This window comes from Argentina silus (assembly GCF_951799395.1).
Source record: "Argentina silus genome assembly, chromosome: 11".
Lineage (NCBI taxonomy): Eukaryota > Metazoa > Chordata > Actinopteri > Argentiniformes > Argentinidae > Argentina > Argentina silus.
The window spans coordinates 907,276-935,164 of NC_139665.1; the positions used below are offsets into that span (position 1 = coordinate 907,276).

Below are 27,889 nucleotides of genomic sequence, written 5' to 3' on the forward strand. Positions count from 1 at the left end.
CTATCTCCTCATCCTGCAGGTCACCTCCAGGGGCCTCAGAGGCCCCCACGCCAGCCTGCAGGTCACCTCCAGGGGCCTCAGAGACCCCCACGCCAGCCTGCAGGTCACCTCCAGGGGCCTCAGAGGCCCCCACGCCAGCCTGCAGGTCACCTCCAGGGGCCTCAGAGACCCCCACGCCAGCCTGCAGGTCACCTCCAGGGGCCTCAGAGACCCCCACGCCAGCCTGCAGGTCACCTCCAGGGGCCTCAGAGACCCCCACGCCAGCCTGCAGGTCACCTCCAGGGGCCTCAGAGGCCCCCACGCCAGCCTGCAGGTCACCTCCAGGGGCCTCAGAGACCCCCACGCCAGCCTGCAGGTCACCTCCAGGGGCCTCAGAGACCCCCACGCCGGCCAGCGCCAGGCCAGGTAACAGCCACACCCCCCGGTCTCTGCTCTAGTAAAGAGCATGAGGTGGAAGGTGCATGCATGCTGAATGGTCTTCAACTTCATCGGCTTCTGTTGTCGTGAACCTCAAGACATGACAACCACGTGTTTGATACCGTTCCTCATTCCATTCCATGCATTACAATGAGCCCGTCCTCCAATTCCTACCCTCACCAGCCTCCCCTGATGCTGTAGTACAGTGAAAATATCACGTGTAGCTCCTTTGAAATGCAAATCCATATAATATAATCTCATCACTGTAGCTCCGCCCAGCAGTCTGGCCCTGACGGGGTCACGACCCAGGAAGAAGAAGCTGGTGGCGCCGGCCCTGAGCCTGACGCTGGGACGCAGTGACTCGGCCGTCTCTGATGACTACGCCACCGCCGCCGTCTCCCCATCGCCCGTGGAGGACGACGACCGGTCGCTGGACGACGACCCGGCGCTGGACATCGACCTGGACGCCTTGGAAACCCCCTCGGACAGCGAGTCTCTCCACTTCCCAGTCCACGACCTGGACCTGGAGGGTAAGGTCATAGGTCACAGGTCACAGTGGACAGGTCACAGATCACAGTGGACAGTTCGAGTGGACACTAGCTCTTAACTTTGGTCTCTCTCTTTTCAACCCTCACATCAGCTCATTAACTCATTAACTCATTAACTCATTAACTCATCACCTTATCAGCTCATTAACTCATTAACTCATTAACTCATTAACTCATTAACTCATCACCTTATCAGCTCATTAACTCATTAACTCATTAACTCATTAGTTTATTTAGTTTAACTCATTCAGTGCCGAGGATGAATGAAGTCGCCCAAATTGTCAACATTCTAGAGCGCCAAGGGTGGGTTAGGGTTATGTGGTGAGTGTTCCGGAATTCTTTGGCAGTTGGTGAAGTTAACGTATTGATTCATTCCAACTTTGATCATAAATGTTTATATTTTATAGTTTTTACCACAACTCTTAACGTGAACCTTTATTCTCTTTTCAAAGACGACCTGCGCCGTCTGGGCGTGGCCTCCCACCACCGCAGAGGCCGGCACCGTGGCGGGTCAGAACCAGAACCAGAGCCGGCGGGCGTGGGCTCCCTGGAGCAGGACCTGGTGGACAGCCAGGGCATCAGGTGGCGCCGTTTCCGCACCGGAGAACCTCCTCAGGAGAGTCTGGTGAACATGAGCATCCTGGAGCCGTACCTGCGCGTGTTGTCCCACGGCGGTGAGCCTCACAGCGGACGCCCAAGCCCATCCCCTCCCTAACCCTAACCCTAACCCTCACCCTCACCCTAACCCTCACCCTCACCCTCACCCTAACCCTAACCCTAAACCTAACCCTCACCCTCACCCTCACCCTCACCCTCACCCTAACCCTCACCCTCACCCTCACCCTCACCCTAACCTAACCCTCACCCTCACCCTCACCCTCACCCTCACCCTCACCCTCACCCTCACCCTCACCCTCACCCTAACCCTAACCTAACCCTAACCCTCACCCTCACCCTCACCCTCACCCTCACCCTCACCCTAACCCTCACCCTCACCCTCACCCACTCACCGGTTGGCTGTTCTGGTCCTGGAGGACCAATAGCATGACTCCTCTCTGAGTCCTGGAGGACCAATAACATGACTCCTCTTTGAGTCCTGGAGGACCAATAACATGACTCCTCTCTGAGTCCTGGAGGACCAATAACATGACTCCTCTCTGAGTCCTGGAGGACCAATAACATGACTCCTCTCTGAGTCCTCTTCTCCAACATTCTAATGATCTTTGATTAATCTCTTTTTTTGTTTTTTTGTTCCTCTAATCCAAGTTCTGTTGCCTTCCAGGTTACTATGGTGATGGGACGAATGACATCATCGTCTTCTCCTCCTGCTATCTCCCTGACAACACTGTTGAAGACTACCAGAACGTTATGGACCACCTGTTCAGGTGGGAAACGTTGCAACAACATCAGTCTGTAGTTGCAATGACACCGTTGCCGTATCTGTAACATTGGGTTAGGGTGAGGGTTAGGGTTAGGGTAAGGGTTAGGGTTAGGGTTAGGGTTAGGGTAAGGGTTAGGGTAAGGGTTAGGGTTGGGGTGAGGGTTAGGGTGAGGGTTAGGGTTGTAATGTTTTTTTAAATGTTAAAGAGGGTTATGTTTGAATTGTTCAGACTGTAAGCATGATACAGTAATCCACTATCATACTGTACTGACGATCAGTTGAACTTACACAGCACACTATGATGTTAGCTAGGGTTTCACGTGTTGATGAGAACCCACACACACTTTCTGAACTGAACACTGCAGGGGAGGCTGGTGGAGGTAGAAGTCGGAGGACAGGCTCATTGTAATGCATACAACGGAATGAATAATGGTATCAAACACGCAGGCATTACAATGAGGCTGTCCTCCGATTTCTACCTCCACCAGCCTCCCCTGGACCAGTGTTAGTCAACATCCCTAACCACTGCCCACCTGAACGTCACAGGTACGTCGTGGGGACGTTGGACCTGATGGTGGCGGAGAACTACGTCATTGTCTATCTGTGTGCCATGGCCCAACGCAGCAAGCTGCCCTCCATCGGCTGGCTGAGGGAGTGCTACACCACCATCGACAGGAGGTAGGCTCTGGGTGCTCCAGGGGAGGCTGGGGGAGGTAGAAATCGGAGGACGGCCTCATTGTAATGCAAGGAACTGAATGAGGAATGATATCAAACATGTGTTTGTGTTTGATACCGTTCCTCATTCCGTTCCGTGCATTACAATGAACCCGTCTTCTGATTTCTACCTCCCCCAGCCTCCACTCCAGCATATAATGGCCTTGAAAAAAAGTGTGCTGTTTTTTGGTTTGTTTGTTTTTTTTAAAATATGTTTTAGGGCATTTCTGCTTTATTGGGATAGAGACAGTAGAGAATGACAGGAAGGATGGGAGAGAGAGAGGAGGGATGACATGCAGGATATGTCGATGGCCGGAATCAAACCAGGGACCTTGTGATGATATGGTATGCGCCTTAGTGTGCTACGCCACTGAACGCTACGCCCTGTTTTTTTTGTTTTTTTTTACACAATTACAATTACACATGCAAGACGTTTGTAGGGTGTGTTGTCTCTGACAGTGGAGGGTCGGGGTCCCTGTGTGGTTCAGCTCCCACCGCCGGGCGGCTGTCACTACTGTGTAAGCAATTAAGCGTTTGTATGTTCCAAAAATAACAAACGCGCTCTGTTTTTAAGAGGAAAGTGTTTAGCAGGCAATAAATATCCCCTCAAACCACACAGCATACTTCTATATGACATATTCACTGTAAACATCTGGAATTATTTATATTAATTTTATGTTCTGAATTTGATATGCTTCCAGCTTTATTCCACATGTTTACAATGAATATCAAATTTAGAACATACAATTTGTATAAACAATTCCAGATCAGAACATAAAATAAATATAAATAATTACAGATAATACGCCACCTCATTGTGTATCATCATAGTTTGTTTGTGAGTCACATGGCAACACACAATAAGTTACCAAATATTAGCTGACCAAAGAACTGTTGCCTTGGCTTCCAAGAAAAGGCGTTTTGGTGCTGCTTCCTCCTTCCAAGTCAGTATCTCTCGCTTCCTCGGCTCCTCTCCTCTGTCCCCCCTCACTTCCTCCTCAAATGGCATTGGAGGAGAATATATGTGGGGAGGAACCTAGATCTTCTCCTCCAATGTGCTTTGAGTAGGAAGGGAGTGATGGACGGGTGAAAGGGCCTGTGGAATCATCAGCAGTGTAGTTGTGTGTTCCTTCCTGGCTGTCTCTACTAACCTCCTGTAGCTCTCAGATTAGCAGGAAGTAGGTTCCAGTCATCAAAAAGAGACTGTATTATTTAGATTAGGATTTTCTTTCCCCATGTATGATTTCAACAGTATCTAAGGGTTAATTCTTAATTAATTCTAATTCGATTTTGGACACTAACACCATTCCCATATTTCCTGAAAGCCGTGCTGTTCTAAACTAGGTCTCCTTAATCCCACAATGTGACCACATGTCTGGAACTGCTTTTACAGCAGGGGAGGCTGGTGGAGGTAGAAATGAGGATGGCCTCACGCCTCCCCTCTTTTACAGGGTCCAGTAAAGGTATCAAATGAACTACGTGGAGCGGGTGAAAGGCTGACAGTCACTGACCCAGTGTTCCGCTGACATTACTGCCCCAACTTTACTGTTTGTGCTTTTCACAGTCCCTCATACTTTCCTCAGAAATGTGTTTACAGTCAAATATTAAATACATGTATACAGTTGTTAAAGAAAACACCAGCTGCTTTTTGCAGGGGGTGCATAGTTTAGACACCCACACACTTTGTTTAGTCTGATACGTTTGGACCCTCTAAAAAGCACCATATACAGTATATATAGAGGATATACAGCCCGACTCTTTTCAGTCCGGCCTTCTACATGTTTTGCTATGTGATGTTGCCTTTACCAAAGATGTTAAAACTTCTGCCTTTCACACCTGACCATGTCTAGACAACTTCCTGTCTCACTTCCTGTTGTGTGCTCAGCCCCTGTAAGTGAGAGTAGCTGACCCCCTGACTCAGCAGTTGAAACTGTCTAGAGTCACACTGGGCCGACAGGAACCCTGGGCCTACAGGCACTGGGGTAACCTCTGGTAGACCCCAGAGTGTGTGTGTGTGTGTGTGCGTGCGTGCGTGTGCGTGTGTGCGTGTGTGTGCGTAACTACCTAACAAGACAACGTAGGAACTGTCAGAGATGTAGTGAACAAACACATCTGTTCAATATTTCAACCCAGTTTTGTATTTCTCCTCCCAGGTTGAGGAAGAACCTGAAAGGTCTGTATGTCGTCCATCCAACCTGGTACATCAAGGCCTTAATCACCATCATCAAGCCTTTCATCAGGTGAGGAACACCGTCTCCAGAGGTCTGCTGTTCTACCCAGCAACAAGGGCAAGGACAGGCCAACAGACCAAACAGGGACACAGCTCATAGAACGGCACCAGTGGAGGCTGGTGGGGGTAGAAATCGGAGGACAGGCTTGTTGTAATGCATGGAACAGAATGAGGAATGGTATCAAACCCGTCCTCCAATTTCTACCTCCTCCCAGCCTCCCCTGAAGTAGCGATCATCTCTCCCCTGCCCTGTGGAGATGTTTGCTGTCTGTTAAAAACCCATCTGCATCCTCTCTTCCTCCACCTTCACTGATGGACATCTCCCCCCAAATTGAACTCCTGGTTATAATATTACATTGTGTGTTTATAGTCTCAAAATCTCATGCTGTGAATCCCCGGGCCTCTCATACTAGGATTGTCTTCCCCCCCCCTCCCCCCTTCCCCTCCCCCCTCACAGCTCCAAGTTCAGCCGGAAGCTTCAGTTCGTCGACAACCTCCAGGATTTGTCCCAGCACATCCCTTCTGAGCGCGTGCAGATCCCTGACTGTGTGAAACAGTGAGTGACCTCTCCCAGATAAATCTGTTACCCCAGAGCCAGGGGGCTCGTTAATGCACAGGCTTACCTGGGATGTCGCAGGGACCCCCACTCGCCACACAAAAACTGTTTGACATGAATTAACTCATTCAGGGCCGAGGGTGAATAAAGTCGCCCAAACTGTCAACATTCTAGAATGCTAGAGGGTGACTTTATTCACCAGAAATGCATAAATTATAATGCTTTGTTTTGTAGTGTTGTTGCTAGGTAAACACCACATAGAACACTGGGCACTCTAGGTGGTGAGTGTTCCGGAACTCTTTGGCAGTTGGTGGGTTAAATGTGATCAAATTGGGGTTCCTGGATTTTTGGGGGGGAAAATGGAATGATGTGATTGGCCAGTGGCTGACTGACAGTTGTCCATATTTGGTATTGTAATAGTTCATTGGTTGTCTCTGGTGCCATCATTTGGTAGCATGACTTACTGGTCCGTCTCAGGGAGAGTGATTTAGGTGCATTTACACTGTGTTTGTCATTCTGTCGTGATGTCGGTTGGTTCACATTTCCTTCACATCGTTGCATTGATGTATGACGTTGGCATAGTTTCTTAGTTTGCAACATCCTTATTTGTATGGATGTGGAGTTCGCAGTGGAAGGGCCTCAAAGATTTTTGAAGCCGATATTTCTGTTATTTGACTGGGACTGCTTAGTCATTCTAACACCGCTCTGCAGGTTCACCCAGCAGGACCACAGGGAGCCGTTATGACTGCTGATGAACTCCAGTGGGTTGTTTGCGCTTCTATTATTTTTTAATCCATTTCTGTTCTCTCAGGTTTGACGAGAGCTTGGACAGGTGACGTGCTCAAAGTGACGACCATGACCCACCTCCAGAGCCAGGCTCACTCCCAGGGGGGACGGGGGGACGGGGGCGCCTGCGTCGCGGCTCCCCGCCTCTGGAAGGCTCTGCCCGGGGAACGCAGGGCTGCTCACACTCTCCTCCTCCAGACGCTCTCTTAAGACTTCACCTTTTAAAAGTAACTTCTAATGTTTGATTGATCTGGCTTCCATTTGGTTTATTATTTTCTTTTTCTCTTTGTTTTCCCTGATGTGAAGTTTCTTTTGAGTGTCTAGAAAAGGGCTTTACAAGTAAAATGTATTGTTATTCTTATTCTTCTAACCATGGAGGAGGGCGCTCCACTCTGGTAAGCGACAGTCTGAAGTGACAGGTCACTGACGGTGATTAGCGTCTGATGTTCTATGAGGCTCTGTTATCTACACAGCTCCCACCAGAGCATCCTCATTATGGGCCGCAATTTCCGTGAAAGGAACCGGATTCACCGGCGGTGCAGAACTCCTGTGACCTCATTTATAGGATGACTTTGATCTTTCATCTCGGTTATAGCTTTGAACCATCTTTGATCAGCTTCAATTATGAAACCCTCTGGTATCATAATCAGAGTTAATGTTTCATTGTGATGTTGTAAGTCGACATGGATAAGGGTTTGTGTTGAAAGGTCAGCTGATGATATCATTAAGTATGATAATGTCTGCAGTTATTGATTCATCCGTTTGCAATAAAAACAAGACATAAACAAAGCTTCAAAGCCTTGTAATCAAGCCCTGTGTAACACAACCTTTCACAGAGGAATCGGCAGGGCCGTTTACTCTCTCTTCCACGAAAGGATCGTCCTCGCATGTGTATTCTTAACCTAACAACCTCCTATGTTTGTCCACAATGTGAAAGCAACATAAATTACCAAAACAAATCCATAAAAGCAATAATAACTAATGTAATATGCTTCCTTCATGCTCACATGTAACAGGAATTGAATTTTCATTTCTGTGTAAACGTCCCATAAATAAAGCCCTATTCCATGTAATGGCCAGCGTTTATGAATAAACCCCATTGTCTTTAATTCCACTTCATTCTCTGTAGGCAGGACTCTGGGCTCTGACACACAGGGGCCGGTCTTCCAGTGTGTGACAATGTTGTTGTTTTTCGGATCTCCGTAGGGGAGAGAGGGAGGCTGTTTGGCCCTTTACCCGCTTCCTACCCGTCTAGAGCACTTCATAAAGGAACAGAGAGGGGAGGAGAGAGAGAGAGAGAGAGGGGGGGGGGAGAGGGAGAGGGAGAGAGGGATGGAGGTAGAGAGAGGGGGAGAGAGAGAGAGAGAGAGAGAGAGAGAGAGGGGGGGAGAGGGAGAGGGAGAGGGGGATAGTTGGCCCAGCGCCCCAGAAGGTGAGACTGGCTGTGTGAACACACCGGACGGACAGGAAATGGACCCTGACGGCGAGAGGAAGTGAGGTAGCTGTGGGGAAACTCCTAAACAGGAACAGGGAACAGTGGGTATGAAGTGTGAGAGAGGGAGAAATGTCATTAAATATACATGAAGTGTGAAGTTGACAGAAGAAGGTGACAGAACCACTGTTTGTGGGGGGAAATGAAACTTAAACTTAAATTAAACATATTTTTGTCCATATTCTATTCACTCAGTCGTATGAAGAGTTGTTTTGGAACTTAGTTTACAGAAATCAACTTTTCACTGTCTATACACCGCATACTGTACTGTATGTGTTTTTATCTCTCTCTCACACTCACACACACACACACTTTGTGAGATTCCTGACTGGAACCCGGTTGCCAGTCCCTATTTGGAAAGCAGAGATATAAACAGCTCATGTTATATATTAACCAGCAGCCCAGACTTCTCCTGCCAAACGCACTGGAAGGAGCGCTTATCGAGATCCAGCTCTGATCCTATCAGACGGCGGCCCTTACTGCAATCAACAAGCACAATGGGCCTTCACTGAACTCTGCCAAGTACGGACCCTGAGAGAGAGAGTGTGTGTGTGTGTGTGTGTGTGTGTGTGTGTGTGTGTGTGTGTGTGTGTACAGTACAGCACTGTGCCTGAGACTGTTGGCGATGCCCAGTGTTTTATTTAGGAACAGGGTCCATTGTTAGAGAGGAAGTAGAGTGTTGTTGAAGGTTTAATATCCTCTAAAACCCCTTGGAGAGCAGCTGGACGGAGAAGCTGAAAAACCTCCTTGTGGGGAGAAGTCACAGACACACACGCTCCCGCGGGGTAACGCCAGAACAACTGATCAGGTGCTAAGAAAGAGGTTCTGAAGTGTTGAGCAAAGGAACGGTGTGTGTGTACCGTTTAAAGTTCCCTTTTAGACCGTCAACAAAAGCACTAGACTGCCTTCTTAATACTTCAACATCAAACCAGGCCTCAGATCAGTTGGAGTCCTAAAAACACTACTTAAAAGAGATTTTCTGCTTAAAATGTTCAATTTTGACAGGAGGTGGTCTAAGAATAATTCACCTCTCTGCTGGAAAACAGGAGTTAGGAAGAACTGACACATCACAAGCGTCCCACACCCGGATTTCCAGGTAAGATTGGCTCCTAGTCTGTTGTGAGGAACTACTGAACCCAACCAGTCATCTCCAGCAGTTTGAGACATCTTCCCTGCGTCAAGTTCACTCTATTGTCAGTGCGCACGCACACACACACGCACACGCACACGCACAGTAGCTTCAAACTCCTCTCAGACTGTTTACCCACCAAACACAGAGATACACACACACACCCCTCAACTTTCCCATGGGCACTTCCTCCCCCTCCTCTGTGAAGATGATGAATGTGTTATCCTGGGCTTTGCCCCATGGTTAGACTCAGGGATGCACACACAGATTAAAAGCGATATTCTAGGTTGTTGAGATTAGCGTGGTCTCCTGACAGCTGCTTGTAATAAAACACAAGATGTCTGAGGATAAGGAGATATGCAGTGGTGGTGGTGGGAGGCTCTTCCCGTTCACGTTGCAATGAGCTTCGCTCTGGCCGTTTTTTTTTTTTTGGAACAACAAATTCAATATAATTCCTCACAGGAACAAAAGTAAAAGTAGCACAGACGTCTAAATCAACCTTGTTTAAGAATGCATCATCATCCATCTGAGCGCTGTATTGAATACTTGAAAGGCGTGAAATTAATGACTCCGCCACTATTGTTGATATTGTTATTGTTGTTGAGGTAACAATAGTGGACAGGCTCCTTTGTCTGTTTCTCTAAGCAGTGAAGTCAAAGCTATTTTTTGCGCTAAGGCAGTTTGTGTTTGTGTTCCAGGGGAGGCAGAAATCGGAGGACGGGCTCATTGTAATGCATGGAATGAGGAATGGTATGGTACGCATTCTGTTCCATGCATTACTATGAGCCTGTCCTCCGATTTCTACCTCCACTAGCCTCCCCTGTTGTGTACAACCTGTTGAAGAAAATCACCCCTCTTCTAACCAAAAACTAGAAACACACACACACACACACAGTAAAACACACAGAGTCATACATACAATTTCAACTGTATTTTCAGGAGGGAAAACAGCCCAGAAGCAAATAAAAACACTTCAGTTCAAATACTTTCTATTCTACGACACCTCAGTACACAAACCTCCTCATATGAAGGCTGTGTGATACATGTGCAATTAAAATGATGCAAACAATGAGACCAGGAAACATCTCAACATCTCAACACTGAGACTAAAGGGAAACACACTGCATCCTGGGATTGCTTCAGTCAGAGATATTAAATCTTTGAAAACTACTTTTTTTTTTGTAAAACAAATTCTTAAAAAAAAAATTATAATAATAATCCAGCTCATCAATTCACAAGAAAAATGAGAACATCAAAAGCAATAGAAATAATTTTTTAGCAATCTCACTCAAATCAAAGCATTTGTCTTAAACTGCAACTAAGTCTAATACTGGAGAAACAGCAACAGTGGCTCCATTTGGTCACAAGGCAGGATAACATATTAAATGATAAAGTAAATAAAATAACCAAACTAAAACCACCACTATTCTCTCTCTGCAGTAAGCTTCTATCTACCAAGGCTGCTCTGTTTCCTCTCACCTCAAGAGAAGATTGTCATTGAAACAGGAAGAACCGGAGGTCACCGTCCAGAAGTACAGCTCAGGCGCTCAGGCCGCTCTGGTCGGGACCGGTTCTGCTAACACAAACACGGGGCGACCGGAGGCCCAAAGCAAGGCTGGCTCCGGCAACATTAACCTCCCTACAGTCTACATTTCAAGGCTTTGGTGACATTCCCTGCTGTAATGACACACAAACATGATGACATTAGTTGGCCATGATAGCAAATTGGACAACCAATAGGGTAACAACTTTACATTACAGTTTGGAATAAGTGGGTAATAACCATGGTAATTACCGATAGTTACTAGTAGCCAGACACTTACCATGTTATTACACCTCTGATTCAAGAACTCTGGACCAGAGCAACAACAACGCAGAAACAAACATCTGATCCACCTCGTAATAACTTGGTAACTGTCGTTCTTCTTAACAGTAACTACACTACCATCATGTAATGACCCTCTTATTCCCAGCCCTAACCCTAACCCTATGTAATTACCCTCTTATTCCCAGCCCTAACCCTAAGTAATTACCCTCTTATTCCCAGCCCTAACCCTATGTAATTACCCTCTTATTCCCAGCCCTAACCCTAACCCTATGTAACTACCCTCTTATTCCCAGCCCTAACCCTAACCCTATGTAATTACCCTCTTATTCCCAGCCCTAACCCTAAGTAATTACCCTCTTATTCCCAGCCCTAACCCTATGTAATTACCCTCTTATTCCCAGCCCTAACCCTATGTAATTACCCTCTTATTCCCAGCCCTAACCCTAACCCTATGTAACTACCCTCTTATTCCCAGCCCTAACCCTAAGTAATTACCCTCTTATTCCCAGCCCTAACCCTATGTAACTACCCTCTTATTCCCAGCCCTAACCCTATGTAATTACCCTCTTATTCCCAGCCCTAACCCTAACCCTATGTAACTACCCTCTTATTCCCAGCCCTAACCCTAACCCTATGTAATTACCCTCTTATTCCCAGCCCTAACCCTAACCCTATGTAACTACCCTCTTATTCCCAGCCCTAACCCTAACCCTATGTAATGACCCTCTTATTCCCAGCCCTAACCCTAACCCTATGTAACTACCCTCTTATTCCCAGCCCTAACCCTAACCCTATGTAATGACCCTCTTATTCCCAGCCCTAATGTAATGCTACTGATAAGGGTTGTAGGATCTAAAATGCAGCTTTTTTCAGATTTCTCAACTAGTGAGAGAGAGGCTTTTAAAAGTCCTCAGAGTGGCCTCGTGTGTACAACTACGTCTAACGCCACTAGGAAGCAGACTGATGGACAAATACAGGGAAGAGATTAGGAGCGATGCAGTATTTGTGTTAGCCATAGATAAAGCATGTGATGAAAAACCAGATAATACACAAAAGGCAGAACTTTGGCAATAACACTTATGGTACAAGCATGTTGGACAGGTAGTCTATGAGAAACTTTAAGAGTGAGAAAGAGTGAGTTGATTAAAAGTGTGACTGTGAGAGAGAAACAATGGAATGGACAACGGAACATCACAGACAATGGAACATTCTAGAGAATCCACGTAAAAACAGGCAACACGCCAAAATATTAGCAAAGTACAATTGACCACTCCCCCTCCTCTGCCTCCTCTCCTGTGGTTGGACCTCCCACTACTCAGGGAATGTTGAAGGCGGAGCCAACAGTTGTGTCACATCCAGCTAGTCTGTTGAGAAACCCTGGATTTTCTAATTGGGAATGGCTGCCCGCCATGGTAGGGACATGGTAGGGACAGATTGACAGAGTTTTCAACATATACCACTTACAAGGCAGGCAACTTCTAACTGCTACACACATTAACGCACCTTTCAGACAACAAAGGGAGCTTCCTATGCTTGCTGTGTTGCAAGAGCAATATCACGGTTATGTCTGTCTCATTCAAGACTTTAAATGTTTGGGTGACGCCTCGCTTGCTCCACTACAAGAGCCTGAGAAACATTGAGAAAGACCTTTATCCTCCAGTAGTGTGAAGGGTAAAAACATCAACTGTACGCTCTATCAAAACAACCTATCCAGTCCCCCGTTGCCAAGCGAGGATCCAGGGTACACTCCCTTTACGGCAAGAGTCATATTCCATTTGGAACTGGATGAGATGGGGGCTGAACAGGATTGTGGGAAATTAAGTCGTGTTAGTGGAGAGCAGAGTGGTCAGGTGGTGCCGTCTGCTGTGGTGGTGGTGGGCCTAGGCGCTGTGTGCAGAGGTGGTCCACAGCAGGTGGGGGTCAAGGTGGGGTCAAGGTGGGTTCAAGGAGAGGAGGAACGAGGAGCTGCTGTACGGGTCTCTGGATGGGTCACATTTCTGAAACAACAACAGATGATGTCAACAGTGGGCAGCGTTTTCTGAATAAAAAGTTTTAACTTGAGGAGAAATGTTATTCATTTTAATGCACTAAAAAGGAAAACAATCCGAGAAGAATATGATTGGACCAGAGCTCTCTTTAGTCAAGCAGTCAGAATGTTGTTGTCAGCATTTTGTGGAAGTTAAAAAGATAATGAGACAGAACACCATTTACTTCCCACTGAAACACAAACATCGTTCGCTCCCGATCATTTCCCTAAAATAAACGGTCAGAATGAGAGACACAGCGGTCCGATACTGGACCACCCAGCTCTGGAGTAGTCAGAAGGTGTTTTTCCCTGCTTTTGAGAGGAGCCCGCTAGTTGTTCCTGTAGACTTCCATTCTTTGCGCTAAGCTAAGGCAAGTGATACACGCACCAGCTATAAGAGGCTCCTCCTGCCGTTGATGCTCTGGCCTTTGGACCGCATCTGTTCCTGGACCGACCCAGACTGAGGAGAAGAACACAGAACTCAGAACTCAGAACACAGAACTCAGAACACAGAACACAGAACACAGAACTCAGAACACAGAACTCAGAACACAGAACACAGAACTCAGAACTCAGAACTCAGAACTCAGAACTCAGAACTCAGAACACAGAACACAGAACTCAGAACTCAGAACTCAGGTCCATCACACACGGGAAACATGCTGTTCAATACAATACAATACCAGCCAGCAAGTCAATAGCATAGCGACTGTCGATTGATTGATTGATAATTAGAAGTAGTCAGTAAACACATTCAACATTTTGGAGGTTAAAAACAGAGCCTGAGCCTGAGCCTGAGGCTCATTTCCATGGAGGTCATCTGACATGTTCAGGAAGCACAGCAGGCGACATCACTGATGTCATCACGATCCCCATTAGTCACTTGCAGCTGCGTTGGACACCATCGTGGTAGTAGAGCTTTAACATGGGGGGTCTGATGTATAAAGAGTGAATGTAAGCTGTGGTTGCACAGTCCATACTGGAGGTATGTGGCAGCATCGGTGGAGGTGGGGTTTGGGAACAGAAAATGGCCGATTTTCCCTCCGTTTTACAGGATATTTCTGACAGGTTCCAACTGTCTTTAGAATAGAAGAAACGACTGAATAAACTACCTTAGCAGGATCACTAGAACGCAGTGCATGAAAAATACACACGCACGCACTTAAACCCTGCACGGAACCCACACACACACACACACACACACACACACACACACACACACACACACACACACACACACACACACACACACACACACACACACGGAACTGCGGAAGGCGAGGCAGTGTCATGCTTACACAGACGTGTTGCATTATCATTATGTAATAACTTGGTGTGATAAGACATGGTGTGTGTGTGTGTGTGTGTGTGTGTGTGGTGTGATAAGACATGGGCAGCAGGGTTGATCCGTCTGTTTGCCCTCTTCCAGAGCTTTGACTCCATCACTGGGCCTTTGTGTTCCTATCAGGGCCAGCCACGGCTCTGGAGCAGGCGTGTGTGTGTGTGTGTGAGTGTGTGTGTGTTCCTATCAGGGCTGGGCATGGCTCTGGAGCAGGCGTGTGTGTGTGTGTGTGTGTGTGTGTGTGTGTGTGTGTGTTCCTATCAGGGCTGGGCATGGCTCTGGAGCAGGCACAGCTCAGTGGAAGTACCAAAGTCTCCATATGTGTTATTCAGCATCCCAGTGCATCTGCAGGTCAGAACTCAGCGGTGAAGCTCGAGAGCCAAACACATACCGGCGGCAGACCTTCTGCCATTTCCCCAGAGCCGATGTGTGTGAGGTGCATGAAGTTGGTGGGCTCTCCGATCATGCTGCGGTCGATCTTCCTCCGCTTCTTCTTCTGAAACAAAAGCACACAGACAGGACGTCAGCGGCCTGAACCACAGACACGGCCCCGAGAGTCACAGTGGACCGGGAGGCTGCAGAAAACACAACTGTTACCTTTCTGTTGTTCAAAGGTAACTAATCTAACATCAACCTATTTCAATTAAATAAATATATTGACGGTTCTTTGTTTGTATGCAGATATAGAGTATAGTGCTTTGTTGGGAGATGAGAACCAACTCAGCACCCTTCAGGCCTGAGCCAGTGCTGCATACTGCTGCTTTGGCTGCGGTGGAGGGAGGAGTCAGAGGACGGCTCCATGTGATGTATGGAATGGAGAAAGGAACGGTATCAAACAGGTGATTTCCACCTCCACCTCCACCTCCACCTCCACCACCACCACCACCTCCACCACCACCTCCACCTCCACCAGCCGTCCCTGTTTGGCTGATGTTTACAAAAACCATATCAAGTCAAACACAAACCGACCAAACAAAAAGCTGACCAGATGTTGAACTTTGTTGACACAGTGACTACTTAGTTACAGGGGCAGAGATGTAAACCTGTCTGGTTACCATAACGTGTAAAGTGAGGTTCAGGTTGTTATAGCAACTTCGCGGTGGAAGAACTGGCCCACATTGTTCCCAGTGCAAACACAGCGCGCGTGCGCGCACACACGCGCGCACACACACACACACACACACACACACACACACACAGTGTCTTCTCCCTATGAGATCATCAGGTGATCTGTTGCTGCATGTCGACATGAGGGTTGGGCGCAGGAGAGGCCGGTGGAGGTAGAAATCACATTACGATGAGCCCGTCCTCCGATTTCTACCTCCACCAGCCTCCCCTGGTTGGGCGGTAAAATGCCCACGGTGAGCTTTCCAATACCTTCAGAACATTTCTGCTCCATCGCATCATCTGTTAAACTGCCAAATAAAGAGCTGTTTATTATTGTCTCTAATATCAAAGACGACTTCAACTGACATGTTTATGCTGGTTGTCATAGCAACAACGGGATTGGCTACCACCCAAGTCTACACTCCCAATGAATAAGTCAATGAATGAATGAATAACGTCCCTGAGACGACGTCCCCGCCCTTTCATGGTGTCACATTCGCACAGGAAGTGACGCATACTGACGCACTCATGACCGATGTACAACCTGTCAGGGTGTGACTGGACCAGCGGAGGCTGGTGGAGGTAGAAATCGGAGGACGGACTCATTGTAATGCATGGGTTAGGGTTATCTGGATGGTATCAAACGTCTACCTCCAGCAGCCTCTGCTGGCTTGGACCCAGGTTCAACCTTCCTCTGCTGGTTTGGACCCAGGTTCAACCTTCCTCTGCTGGTTTGGACCCAGGTTCAACCTTCTCCTGCTGGTTTGGACCCAGGTTCAACCTTCTCCTGCTGGTTTGGACCCAGGTTCAACCTTCCTCTGCTGGTTTGGACCCAGGTTCAACCTTCTCCTGCTGGTTTGGACCCAGGTTCAACCTTCTCCTGCTGGTTTGGACCCAGGTTCAACCTTCCTCTGCTGGTTTGGACCCAGGTTCAACCTTCTCCTGCTGGTTTGGACCCAGGTTCAACCTTCTCCTGGACTAGAAACACTTTCAATGGAGATGCTGAGAGAAATCATCATTCATTCAAATCTTGGCGGCGTTCAGCGAAATGATAAACTACTCAGTTTCGTGCTGCCTCTTCACATACTTCTAGACCTATGGATTCATCTAAATAAAGAGGGCGTAGTGATATCAAATAAAGAGGGCGTAGTGATATCAAGCACCAGAAGGGCGTCATAAGCTTGTTCACTTCAAAACTCGACCATTGATGCACATTTCCAAACCCCGCTGAAAGAAACGGCATTCTCAACCTTACCAAATGCACAGCTGCTTGGCACACACACACCCACCCGGAAGTACACACACACCCCGAAGTACACACACATTTATAGAAGTACACACACATTTATAGAAGTACACACACACACACAGCGAACACATTCTGCAGGAGTCGTCTGACTTTCCACAACAACAAATACAGTATTTTTTTGCGCCACCCTGACAACAGTGAATGCATGCATGAGGATCTGGGAGCGTAAGATAGGAGTTCCACTGTACAACGATCCATGAAGCCACCACATCCTCCACAACACCGATAACAAAGGCAGCAAAAACGCCCGCTTTACGACAGCTTGATGAGCCTCACTACAATTCCTTACTACCATTTGTTCTCCGTAGATCAACAAAAACAACAGCAGCACTCGTAGCCCAGTAAAGACCAATAGAAGCAGCAACAACACTGCCGCTGCAGAGGAGGTGTGGAGGCCGCCATTTCAACATGTCACATGTGACTGTCATGTGACCGTGTTCAGCTGTGTCGACCTGACAGACAGCTAGCGCTGACCGAGGGTCCTGCCTGAGCGAAGCTCGCTCCTTCCCATAATGACAAACGACGATCTCTCTGAGACGTCACATTTAAACCCTCGGAACTTCAGTCTGTGTTTATAAAAAGCGTCGTCTCTGTATATTGTCCTCCCCCACAATAGAACAAACAAGGGCCCTAAAAATAAAGGGGAGGAAGGAGGGATGAGGGAGGAGGAGGGGAAAGGGCCGTCCCGGTGGCCCCCGGCCCAGTCTGCTTCCTTTCTCCTCAGCCCCTGGGTTCATTGTTGACCAGTGGGAACGGACAAAGACCACCATTACGCAATTCTCCCAGCGAAACCTGGGCCAGGAAAAGAGTGAGGGTCACAAACGGGTAGGGCCCTAGAGAGGTCAAAGTTCACTTCTGGAGAGCAAAGAGATGCTCCTCTCCTCTCCACTGACATTCTCTATATCCCCTCTAAATCGAATGCGTGCTCCGGGATTGTATTTGATTTTTTAATTAGATATGAAAATATCAGAAATATGTTGATTGGTAACAGGTAATATTCCCCCTCAAATAGAAGGTTGTAGTGTTGCAGGTCAAAGGTACCACTACATGCCCACAAGGCTGTGTTATAGCCTGCTTCATTAGTTCCATGCTTTAACGACCAACTAAGGTAACTTTGTTACAGCTTACATTCTTACGAAGACACCCAAATTATTCTGTGAAACGCATTGATCGAAGGAACTGTGTTTACATTGTCCAGAGGCGTTTTCAATACGGTAACAGGAGTCAACTGATTGTATGCTCAGGGTCTTTAATGACAGGCATTCACCCTCGCATCATGGGCAAATTAAAACAATGGCACACTTTCAAGTTCTCCTTAAGGGATCTCTCATGATGTGGATGCCCCTGAACTTTAAAGCTATAAAACCTGACCCGTTTTAAGATATCAGCCTGTAAGTGATCGCAGATGGAGTCAGAAAAACACCATGAATTAGATCAGCGGCTGCCAACAGAGTTATTGAAGTCTGATGCATTAAAAAGGTTCCCCCTTAAACGTCTTGGCGTAGAATCTAATGCATAAGGAGGTGGTCTTCAGGCAGTGTTTCACTTTTGGCCGTTCCAGCACGCATTTAAGACCCACGATTGGGCAGCTGTGGAGAGTGCTAGTACCCATAAACCCTGATAAGTTATTGCGTTGGTTTGAACAGCCAGAAAGACGTTTGTGTCGAGGTCTAGTGTGTGGTCAGCGTCGGCTAGCTTGGCTGCGATGATCAAGGTCTATGTTTGGCAACAACATTGCACAGACCTTTGAGCCAGAGAAAAGACCTCAAAACACAGACAAGAGAGGTCAACTACGACAGCACTCAGCTCTTGTGTAGAGCAGGCCTGGAGACCTACCTCTACGATACCTTGGGTTTGAATGACACACCAGGTGAAAAGGTCGAGGGAGGGGGAGGAAAAAAAAAAAAATAAAAATAAAAAATAAAAAGGGAGATCAGTAGACTCCATGGGAAGTGTGTGTTGGCTGCTCTTGCAGTCAACCTCTTAAACTGAAAGCCCAAATTTCACTAATTACAGCCTAAAAACCAGACGCTAAACTAAACTGCTTATAAACATTATATGATCAGATGCAAAAGCAGGATTCCATTTGATAGGTAACACCTTGAAGTTTTGTGTGGATATGCTCAGATCATAATTCAGAATAACATACTACACATGACAAGGAGATAAAGTAAACAACAATAGAAATTATATAAATCAAATTAAAGCAGAATTTGGGCCCAATTATGGGCCCGTCCGGCTTAAGCACAGTGACGTTTGTGGCCACAACAGAAAAGAAGGAGCAACAAGCATCTGGACTCACCGGAGGGGGTTTGGCCACCACACAGCAGCCCATCTTGTGCCAGAACTCACTCATTCCTGGGCTTCGCCGGTTCAGCACCCTGCTCTCTGTCGCCGCCCTGCAGGCTGGTGAAGGCAGGCTCACCCGGTGACCCTCAATTTTGGGATAGTTCTGGGGCATCCAGATACACACGCAAAATCTGATATCCAAAGTCAGTCACTTCCCAAAACCCCACCCCCAAAAGATCTGGTCCTGGTATTCCCTTGACTCCAGAGATTTCTGTCGTTCTTTGACGATCCTCTGATCCAGTTGGGTTGACGTCCGCGCTGCCTCCTCTGTGTGGAACCTGTTGAGACAGGCAAGAAACAGTTGATCGAGAGACAAGGCAAATGTAAAGTGAACAGAGTTCTTATGCACATCATGTTTATATCATGTCAATGCTTGTGTGTAATCTTCTTTGATACAGGTATTTCTTGATTAACCAGAGTATCTCTGGACAGAGTTTCACTTGAGGTGGTTCGGTCATCGTGTGATGAGTAACCTTGCCTGAAACCTAAAGGACGTCTTAAAGCCGGCCTCAGAGTGCCAGTTGAGCTTGGCACTAGGGCTCTCTGGCCTCTACCTAAAAGGGTTTTCACCAAACTCCTTATCTTGAAAGTGAAAGGACAGGGGAGTTCAGACAGGGACAGACAGACAGGCAGACAGACAGACAGACAGAGAGAGAAACAGGCAGGCAGCCAGACAGACAGAATAGTTAGATCAGTCTGGTCACATCTGCATCATAAACTCCCTAGTCGAACTGAGAGGTGCCTTGTGCAATTGCTGACTATGCTTATGACGACTACAAAGCAGTTCTATGGAGTTCCCACCTTCAAAACCCCCAAAGCCTGTGACTCAAAAGCTTGGCCTGACCGCAGATGAGAAGACACAGTGCCGGTCACTGACTTCCTCTCCTGATTCAGGCTTTAAGCTACAGGACTTCTCTGACTTTATTCCCTCCTTCCTCTCCTTCCACAGGTTGTTCTCCTTCACGGAGCCTGCGCTGGAGTTTACTTTGGGCACGCTGCCGACCGTTTGATTACACTTTTCGTAACGACGTGGCCGTCCTCCAGCTCTGCGTTATCGTAGCTTGAGGCTGTGAGTGAGACCGTTGGAGGAAACCGTTCAGGAATGTTTGTGTGGTGGAGAGTTTGACGTCATGTACTAAACTCCACTACCCCAGAAATACCCTAGAAAGAAAGTTACACGGAATATTTAGGTAGAGAAATGTCTGGACATGAAAATAAAGTTGAACACCAAGGCAACCACATAACGATGGTAAAACACTGGTTAGGGAAGGTTCAAGAAGGGTACCACACACAGCGGGAAGGCTAAGGCTTTGATCACACATTTTCAGCTGTGAGCAATCTGTCACTGAGGCTCTCAGAGAAAGCAAGTTGGGTTGGGGGGCAGGATCACTTCACTTAAAACCAACATGTATACTGCATCACAATGTTATAGGCATGTATAAATGATTTATTAATAAAACAATAACTCTGGGCCATTATCAGATCATACTGCAAGGTACTGAACTTGGCCTGGAATGTCTACCCTGACATAAGGGGCTGATGATGAATGGCTAGACAGTCGATGCCAAAAACGGCATCAGTAGATCACAAAGGCAGGGCCCAGCAGGTTGGTACAAGACGACGTCTGCCATGAGTCACACAGGCTGAACCAGTCCCACAGAGCCGTGTTGTACTGTGTTGTTTCGACAGGCAGAGTCCGGGCCTTGGGTTGAGAATACTGTGTGGTACACTATTTAGAGAAGATCTCTCTTATGACCAAGCTTCCCATGACTCAAACCACAGAGTAGAAGAAGGAGGAGGAGGGGGGGGGTTGTAGGAACCGAAGGACGGACGGATTCGGGGCCGCTCAAATAGTTGTCCCGTGAGGTAAGGATTAACGGAAACTCCCACTTTGGACTCATCTGGTCTCTGACGGCACGCTCATCATCTTGTATAAATAAACCGGGCTCTCCAGGGATGTGGGGTGGTTGGATCTAATTTGAGGTTTCCCCCCCCGGAAGAGCAACGATGGTTCAGTCCAACTGCCACAGAATGCCAGTTGAGCTCGGCACCAGGGCTCTCTGGCCTCGACTGTGGGAATTCAAGCATGTAGTTGTGGGTTGCCATAAAAGGGTTTTTACCAAACTCCTTATCTTGTCACTGAAAGGACAGGGGGTTCAGACAGGGACAGACAGACAGACAGACATCCAGCCAAAACCCTTTTTTTTCACCAAACTCCTCATCTTATCACTGAAAGGATATGGGATTTCTTCTTCAGTTTATACAAATGTCAAGGGATGGACTGAAATAGTCCATTCACCCTGGCTGGGCCTCCTTGTGACGAAGCCTTTCCTTTGTGCAAAAACCATCCAGCAACCTGGTATTAATGCCCACAGTGCATCGACAAAGTGAAAACTGAGTGTATAATCTTGTAAACAAAACTTACGACTCAATTTTGGACAACGGACAAAATTACCGTAGTAGCTTTCAAACAGAGCTCTGTACAAATCACACACACACACACACACACACACACACACACACACACACACACACACACACACACACACACACCCCTCACTGAAGTTAGAGTCAGACTAGATTTCACATGATCCTCCAGCTGAGAAGCCACTGTTATCTGTGCTGAACAGGCTGACAGGTCTAAACATGAGGGACTACAAAGGGCCACTGTGAGACCAACCCAGTCAAATGACACAACATGACGCAGAAAACACACATCTACACATACTGTACGTATCAGCATGTGATGCACGACAAGTCTGGTTTTTTAAGGTTATTTTTTGGAGTGTGGTGTTCCCCTTCTCATAGAGACAGTAGAGAAAGAGAAAGTAAGGAGGAGAGGGTGTGTCAGCAGGGCCTGGGCCGGGTTCTAACCCATGTCCACATGGGCATGTGTGCACTGTAGGCCGTGGTGCTGGACCCCAGGTGGTGCTGGACCCCAGGTGGTGCTGGACCCCAGGCGTGTCTAACCCTAACCCCAGGTGGTGCTGGACCCCAGGTGGTGCTGGACCCCAGGCGTGTCTAACCCTAACCCCAGGTGGTGCTGGACCCCAGGTGGTGCTGGACCCCAGGCGTGTCTAACCCTAACCCCAGGTGGTGCTGGACCCCAGGTGGTGCTGGACCCCAGGCGTGTCTAACCCTCACCCCAGGTGGTGCTGGACCCCAGGCGTGTCTAACCCTAACCCCAGGTGGTGCTGGACCCCAGGCGTGTCTAACCCTAACCCCAGGTGGTGCTGGACCCCAGGCGTGTCTAACCCTAACCCCAGGTGGTGCTGGACCCCAGGCGTGTCTAACCCTAACCCCAGGTGGTGCTGGACCCCAGGCGTGTCTAACCCTAACCCCAGGCGTGTCTAACCCTAACCCCAGGTGTGTCTAACCCTAACCCCAGGCGTGTCTAACCCTAACCCCAGGTGTGTCTAACCCTAACCCCAGGTGGTGCTGGACCCCAGGCGTGTCTAACCCTAACCCCAGGTCCACCCTAGGACACAAGTCTGAATTTGTCTTTTATTCTTATCTTAGCCAGGTTTCCATCTCTTATATTACATTAACAAGGGGTTAGGGTTAGGGGTTGAAGGGGTTAGGGTTAGGGGTTGAAAGGGTTAGGGGTTGAAAGGGTTAGGGTTAGGGGTTGAAAGGATTCTTTCTGCCTTCTGAGGAAATGTAACCTCTTTTTCTTTTAGACAAGGGGGAGACCTTGACCTTTTTGAGAAGGCAGTTAGCAAAAGTCAGACTCAGCAAAGGTTTGTTCATTTCCCCATGGGTAGGCTGCTTCCTCCTGGCTTATCATAGACTGACGTGGCTAAAACCATCCCATAATACTCCCCCTGAGGGGAACACTTTAGATTTTGGACAGTTTTTAGGCACTAATATGTAGCTTTCTACCCAGCCCCTCAGACTCAGAGAGACACAGACACAGACACAGACACAGACACAGAGACAGAGACACACACAGACACACACACACACACACTTACTACACAATATTATTAGGGGTAAGGTTGGCCTTGGTGTTAGGGAGGCTAGCCAGTAACCGCAAGGTCGCCGGTTCAATCCCCGGATGTGAGCCGATGATTGGAGGGTTGCTGAAATCACATCTAACACATGATTAAATTAAACATGAGAAAAAGAAAACCCTGAATAAAGACATTAATGTTAAATAAACCCCATTAATGGCTATAGACCTTATAATGATCCAATTACTTACTTATCAAGCCATAAATGAGTGCCTAATAGTTCTGTATAGTAAAGTGTTACGAAAGAAATTCTTCTTCTAGGATTGTGACCCTAACCCCTAACCCCTAACCCTAACCCCGGTCTGAGCATTGATTACTTTATCTTCTGATGACTGATGGATAGATGATTCACTGACTTAAACAAATGTATTTGTTGTAAGACGCTTTTCATAAAGACGTCTGCTTCATGCTGTAAATGCAAATGGGACAAAATACTATACCATAGTCTATAGATAGATATTCACACACACACACACACACAATTGACAACTGAGTGTACAGTATAATCTTGTAAATTGAGGACTCAATTTTGGACAAAGGACAAAATTACCTTAGTAGCTTTCAAACAGAGCTCTGTACAAATCAGGCACCCACACGCACGCACAAAATGGGAGGATCCCTATTGGCATAGAATCATAGTGCCAAGCCCTGTTCCTTCAAAGGATAAGGTGGCAGGACGCAGCGCACACAATAGAACAATACCTCAGCCCAGGCTGAAGAGTAACCTGGCAATGTGATGGGCCAAGAATAGACCCAACATGAACACGCTGGAGAACAGAACAAACCTCCTCAACTAATCATCCCATGAAATCTAACAGCAACTGTACTGTACATGTCCTTGTCAGCTCGTTAGAATAAAACTATTCATTTTGATTTGATGTCAGGAAAACATCAACTCTCAGTTGTTTAAATATAAGCTCTCTCACCTTTGATTAGAGGAAATGCTTGAAGTCAAGTATGAAATGTTTCAGCACTACTTCAAAGGGATGTTCCACTACATTGAGTAATTTGTCAGTTTCAGTTTTTTGATATGTTATTTATAAACCCACTTTTGAACCTAATTTTATTGCAATAAGTTCTAAAGTTCTAATCTAAAAAGGCAGGTTCTGCTTGGTCCCTGACCGCACGGCGCGCCCGAGGCGACCCAGGGCCCTGACGAGTGTCGACAGTGCAAGAGATGGACTTGGGCAGTTGTTAGGAAATAGATGTGATGTGTTGCGTAAGTTTACCAACGAACAGAACATTTCTTTGTGTTATTTTGATCAATCGCACAATCAGCAAGACACGCCATCCGGCTGGTAATTCACAAGCTCCGACAAGACTGTTCAGACCAAGAAGTGGGGAAAACCTAAGAAGCCGCCTCTTTACTTCAGGTGCGCATTTAAAGTGAATGCATTTTTTCCTCGTATTCTGGAAGCTTCTGTACCCGTCATGGCCGTTGACAACGTAGGCCACACATTATGGATGACAATAACTTGACTTCGTCCATATCCTGAGGTTGCAAATGCCTTAGTGGTGTTACCCGTCAGCGGCCAGGTCAGGCTCTGGATGCGGATCAGTGGTTCACTGTAAAGAGGAGAGGAAAAGGGAGGGAAAGAGAGGGCTCTTTGACGGAGGAGTCACAATGAGGCCTTTTCATGGGGTCTGGTTGAAAACCTTCCTACTGGTTAACGGCACCTTGGGCCTACGTCAGTTTAAAAGCAACGGCCCAGAACAACATGGCTCTTTCACAGCACCCAGGGCACCGCCACCCATGGCTGAGGTCAGGCGGTTGGTTCAGGTGATGCTTGTTTTGTCTTGGAGCTCCTGAGGTGGATGCTTTAAATAGAAACATTTCGTGATCCCATCACAATCTATCTCTCTCTTTTTTCTTCCCACTCTTATATTTTTCATCTTTAGACTTTTTCTGCTCTCACACCTGCTGAAATGTAGACCACAGCAAGAACATCCCTTCAGACATGGTCCCGCTGAGCTCCATGACTCAGTACAACTAGTCATTTCCGGCCATCTCAGTCAGAACGACCGTGTGTGATGAATCATAACTTCACTCACACACACACACACACACACACACACACACACACACACACACACACACACACACACACACAGAAGTGGGGGTTAAAGTCGGCCTTCTCTCATCAGACGTACCTCAGCTCTGTGTTTTGGATCACGTCATAGATAACATCACTAATGGCACACATTCTGGCGAGGATCACGAGATCGGTCAGAGTCAGACATCGTTATACAAGAGATGTACTGTGTGTATGTCTGCAGCCTCGCACCTCATGACTAAGCATGATGGGAGATGAGATTACAGGATTTAGGGGACGGCTTTGGCAGGTCGGCAGGATGAGGGAGCGCAGACATTCGAGGGAAGAGAAAGAGAGAGAGTTGTAGAAGTGTAGATACAGTAGCTTTGTGGGGACATGGCGGCTAATGAGGCACAGTGAACTTTAAAGGAGCAGGTGTGAGTTTGTCCTAAAACTGCCACCTCGGGCCACTTAGTGGCGTAGCACATAATCAGAAGGTTCCCGGTTCGATTCCGACCCCCGACCTATCTTGCATGTCATCCCTCCTCTCTCATCCTTCCTGTCATTCTCTACCATCTCTACCTTCCAACAACTGCCACCTCTGCGGAATTCAGTTAGAAGTTCCAAACAACCACATTTCCGTAATAATATAATAATTGTAATAATAATATAATAATTATAATAATAATATAATAATTTAAACTCCTGAAATCTGGGAGGACACTCCATTTTAGAAAGCACTTTAGCGGGACCAAAAGAGTGTTCGTAAATGGCATTTCTTTCATTCGCTGATCACAACCAATTAAACAGTCATTACAACCATCAGGAAGCTTTGAGAAAGCTTGAATGTCACATGTTGCACCTTTAAGCACAATGCTAAGGAAGAGTCCAACCCAGCCCTGACCAAGAGGAGATGCAACTGTCAACCGCGCACACACACATATTCTGAACTCATTTCCAGTTCAACCCTAAAACCAGATCTGTCCTCCTGTAAATAGACCACCACATTGCCTGTTTTTCTCTCATGCGCAAAACCAACAGCCACTGTCGCCGTCTGGGCCTGTATAATTCCTGAAAGGTTTAGACCTCTAATTTGGAACTGCCAGAACTGTTTTGTCAAGTCCAGAGTTTGACATTAACCTTGTCCTTCGGTAAGTAGAACTGATTTTTTTTCACTTGTCAGAAAATGAAAAATGTATTATTTATGAACAAGGGTATGACATGATTGACAATCATAACTGAAGTAGTAATTTATCATAATTGCTACATTAATATTCATGGTATCATCCATAACCATAATTAGTCATCATGAAACTGCTTTGGAGGACCAAGTCATACCATGTCATACGTGTAAGCTACTATCATTGTTATTTTTCAATAATTTTCATTAGATTACTCTTAAAAACACAGTTTGTCAGATCAGGAACACTGCCTGACAAGGATACACCATCTGACTGACCCCCTGCTCTGTCCTCCAGTCGGTCGCATCTCTGGCAGCGACGCCCCGCTGCTCGGCCCCGACATCATATCCAAGTCTACCTTTAATGTCTCCAGCCCTGCTTATTCATGGATGACATATTTCATCTAACGAGCTCTCTTCTTAGAGGATACAGACGATGTACCATACACTTCACCACCCATACAATCCATCACCTTCTAGGTAGGAAAGATAGACACTTCATTCCTTATTGATCACATTACTTATTGATCACTCTATTACACCGCTTCAAGCCAGAAAATGACTGATTGCAATGAAATGTATTCTACTCCAACGACAGTCACTAAACACTGCAAAAAAGTGAGGACTTTATCTCAGAAGAGAGGGTCGTCGTTGACAATGACAATGAATGCAAGGGGCTTTATAGCAGCCCCTGAATGAACACTGAGGAAAAGACCATTACAGTCCTGCAGATATCACATCGTCTACATTTTCAAAGGTTTCATTGTGAACATATGATATTACGATTAACCATCACGATCTAGTTCGATACTCCAGACAACCGTGACTGGCGTGTATAATTCACATGGTAGAGGAGCGTCAATTGATTGAATCAGGTCGTTTTCCTAAAAACAAACCGGCTATATGTATGTATGTATGTATGTATGTATGTATGTATACATATGTATATATATTGAAATGCCATATTCAACTAGCAATAATCTGGTTTTGTGAAACTCTGCTCATTACGAAAAGTAAAGTATTTTTTTTACATGCCAACTTTACCCAATCAACTTGTAACACACAACATTCAAGTTGAACCGAGGGGACATCATATCACATGAAGATTGTCAGAAAAGCGGCACAAGTTTGGCGCTAACTTACCTCCAAACAGCAACAAAAGTATCCTTCTGAAACCTCTTCAACCCGCAGCGAGTCTCATCAAACCAACTCTGCTCCTCGCTGTTTTCGAGGCGTGGTTCCAAGTTGTTCATATGAGGAAATTCTTAGGTTTGAAAATGTGTTTTTTTGTCCAAGCTCATTTTCGCCGGTAGAGTCAAACAGCGCCGCCTATGGACGGAGACAGAAGTCGACATGGATTTATTGACTTTGTTATAATCCACATGATCAAGTCGACATCGCCACCCACTGGTCATGTTATTAAACATGATGCTTTTAGATGTGTGATAT

The 27,889-nt window shown here is 46.8% G+C and overlaps 2 protein-coding genes across 8 annotated transcripts in view; one reads left to right on the plus strand and one right to left on the minus strand.

Annotated features, from left to right (window-relative positions):
• The window catches only part of LOC310812519 (bcl-2/adenovirus E1B 19 kDa-interacting protein 2-like protein), a 9,593-nt gene extending 1,877 nt beyond the window's left edge, over window positions 1–7,716 (plus strand). For 5 of the 6 annotated variants that reach the window (XM_083681124.1, XM_083681126.1, XM_083681125.1 and 2 more), the window contains exons 3-10: window positions 20–405; window positions 687–947; window positions 1,418–1,639; window positions 2,248–2,350; window positions 2,893–3,024; window positions 5,214–5,300; window positions 5,748–5,846; window positions 6,658–7,716. In XM_083681124.1, coding sequence (XP_083537250.1) covers window positions 20–405; window positions 687–947; window positions 1,418–1,639; window positions 2,248–2,350; window positions 2,893–3,024; window positions 5,214–5,300; window positions 5,748–5,846; window positions 6,658–6,682 — 1,315 coding nt within the window. In that variant the 3' untranslated portion in view covers window positions 6,683–7,716. Of the gene's footprint in view, window positions 1–19; window positions 406–686; window positions 948–1,417; window positions 1,640–2,247; window positions 2,351–2,834; window positions 3,025–5,213; window positions 5,301–5,747; window positions 5,847–6,657 lie in introns of those variants that run through there. The other variant, XM_083681127.1, reaches the window with a different exon arrangement.
• Window positions 7,717–11,878: 4,162 nt separating this feature from the next.
• On the minus strand, window positions 11,879–27,655 carry cdc42se1 (CDC42 small effector 1). Of its 2 annotated transcripts, none has more exons than XM_083680089.1 (5): window positions 27,584–27,655; window positions 19,168–19,492; window positions 14,841–14,945; window positions 13,496–13,567; window positions 11,879–13,078 (listed from the first exon to the last, which is right to left on the minus strand). In XM_083680089.1, the coding sequence occupies exons 2-4, from the start codon at window positions 19,324–19,326 to the stop codon at window positions 13,499–13,501; spliced, it is 333 nt and encodes a 110-aa protein (XP_083536215.1). In that variant the 5' UTR covers window positions 19,327–19,492; window positions 27,584–27,655; the 3' UTR covers window positions 11,879–13,078; window positions 13,496–13,498. The 2 variants fall into 2 exon arrangements, with proteins under 2 accessions (XP_083536215.1, XP_083536216.1); XM_083680090.1 differs by lacking the exon at window positions 27,584–27,655 and adding an exon at window positions 23,189–23,203.
• Window positions 27,656–27,889: the final 234 nt, after the last annotated feature.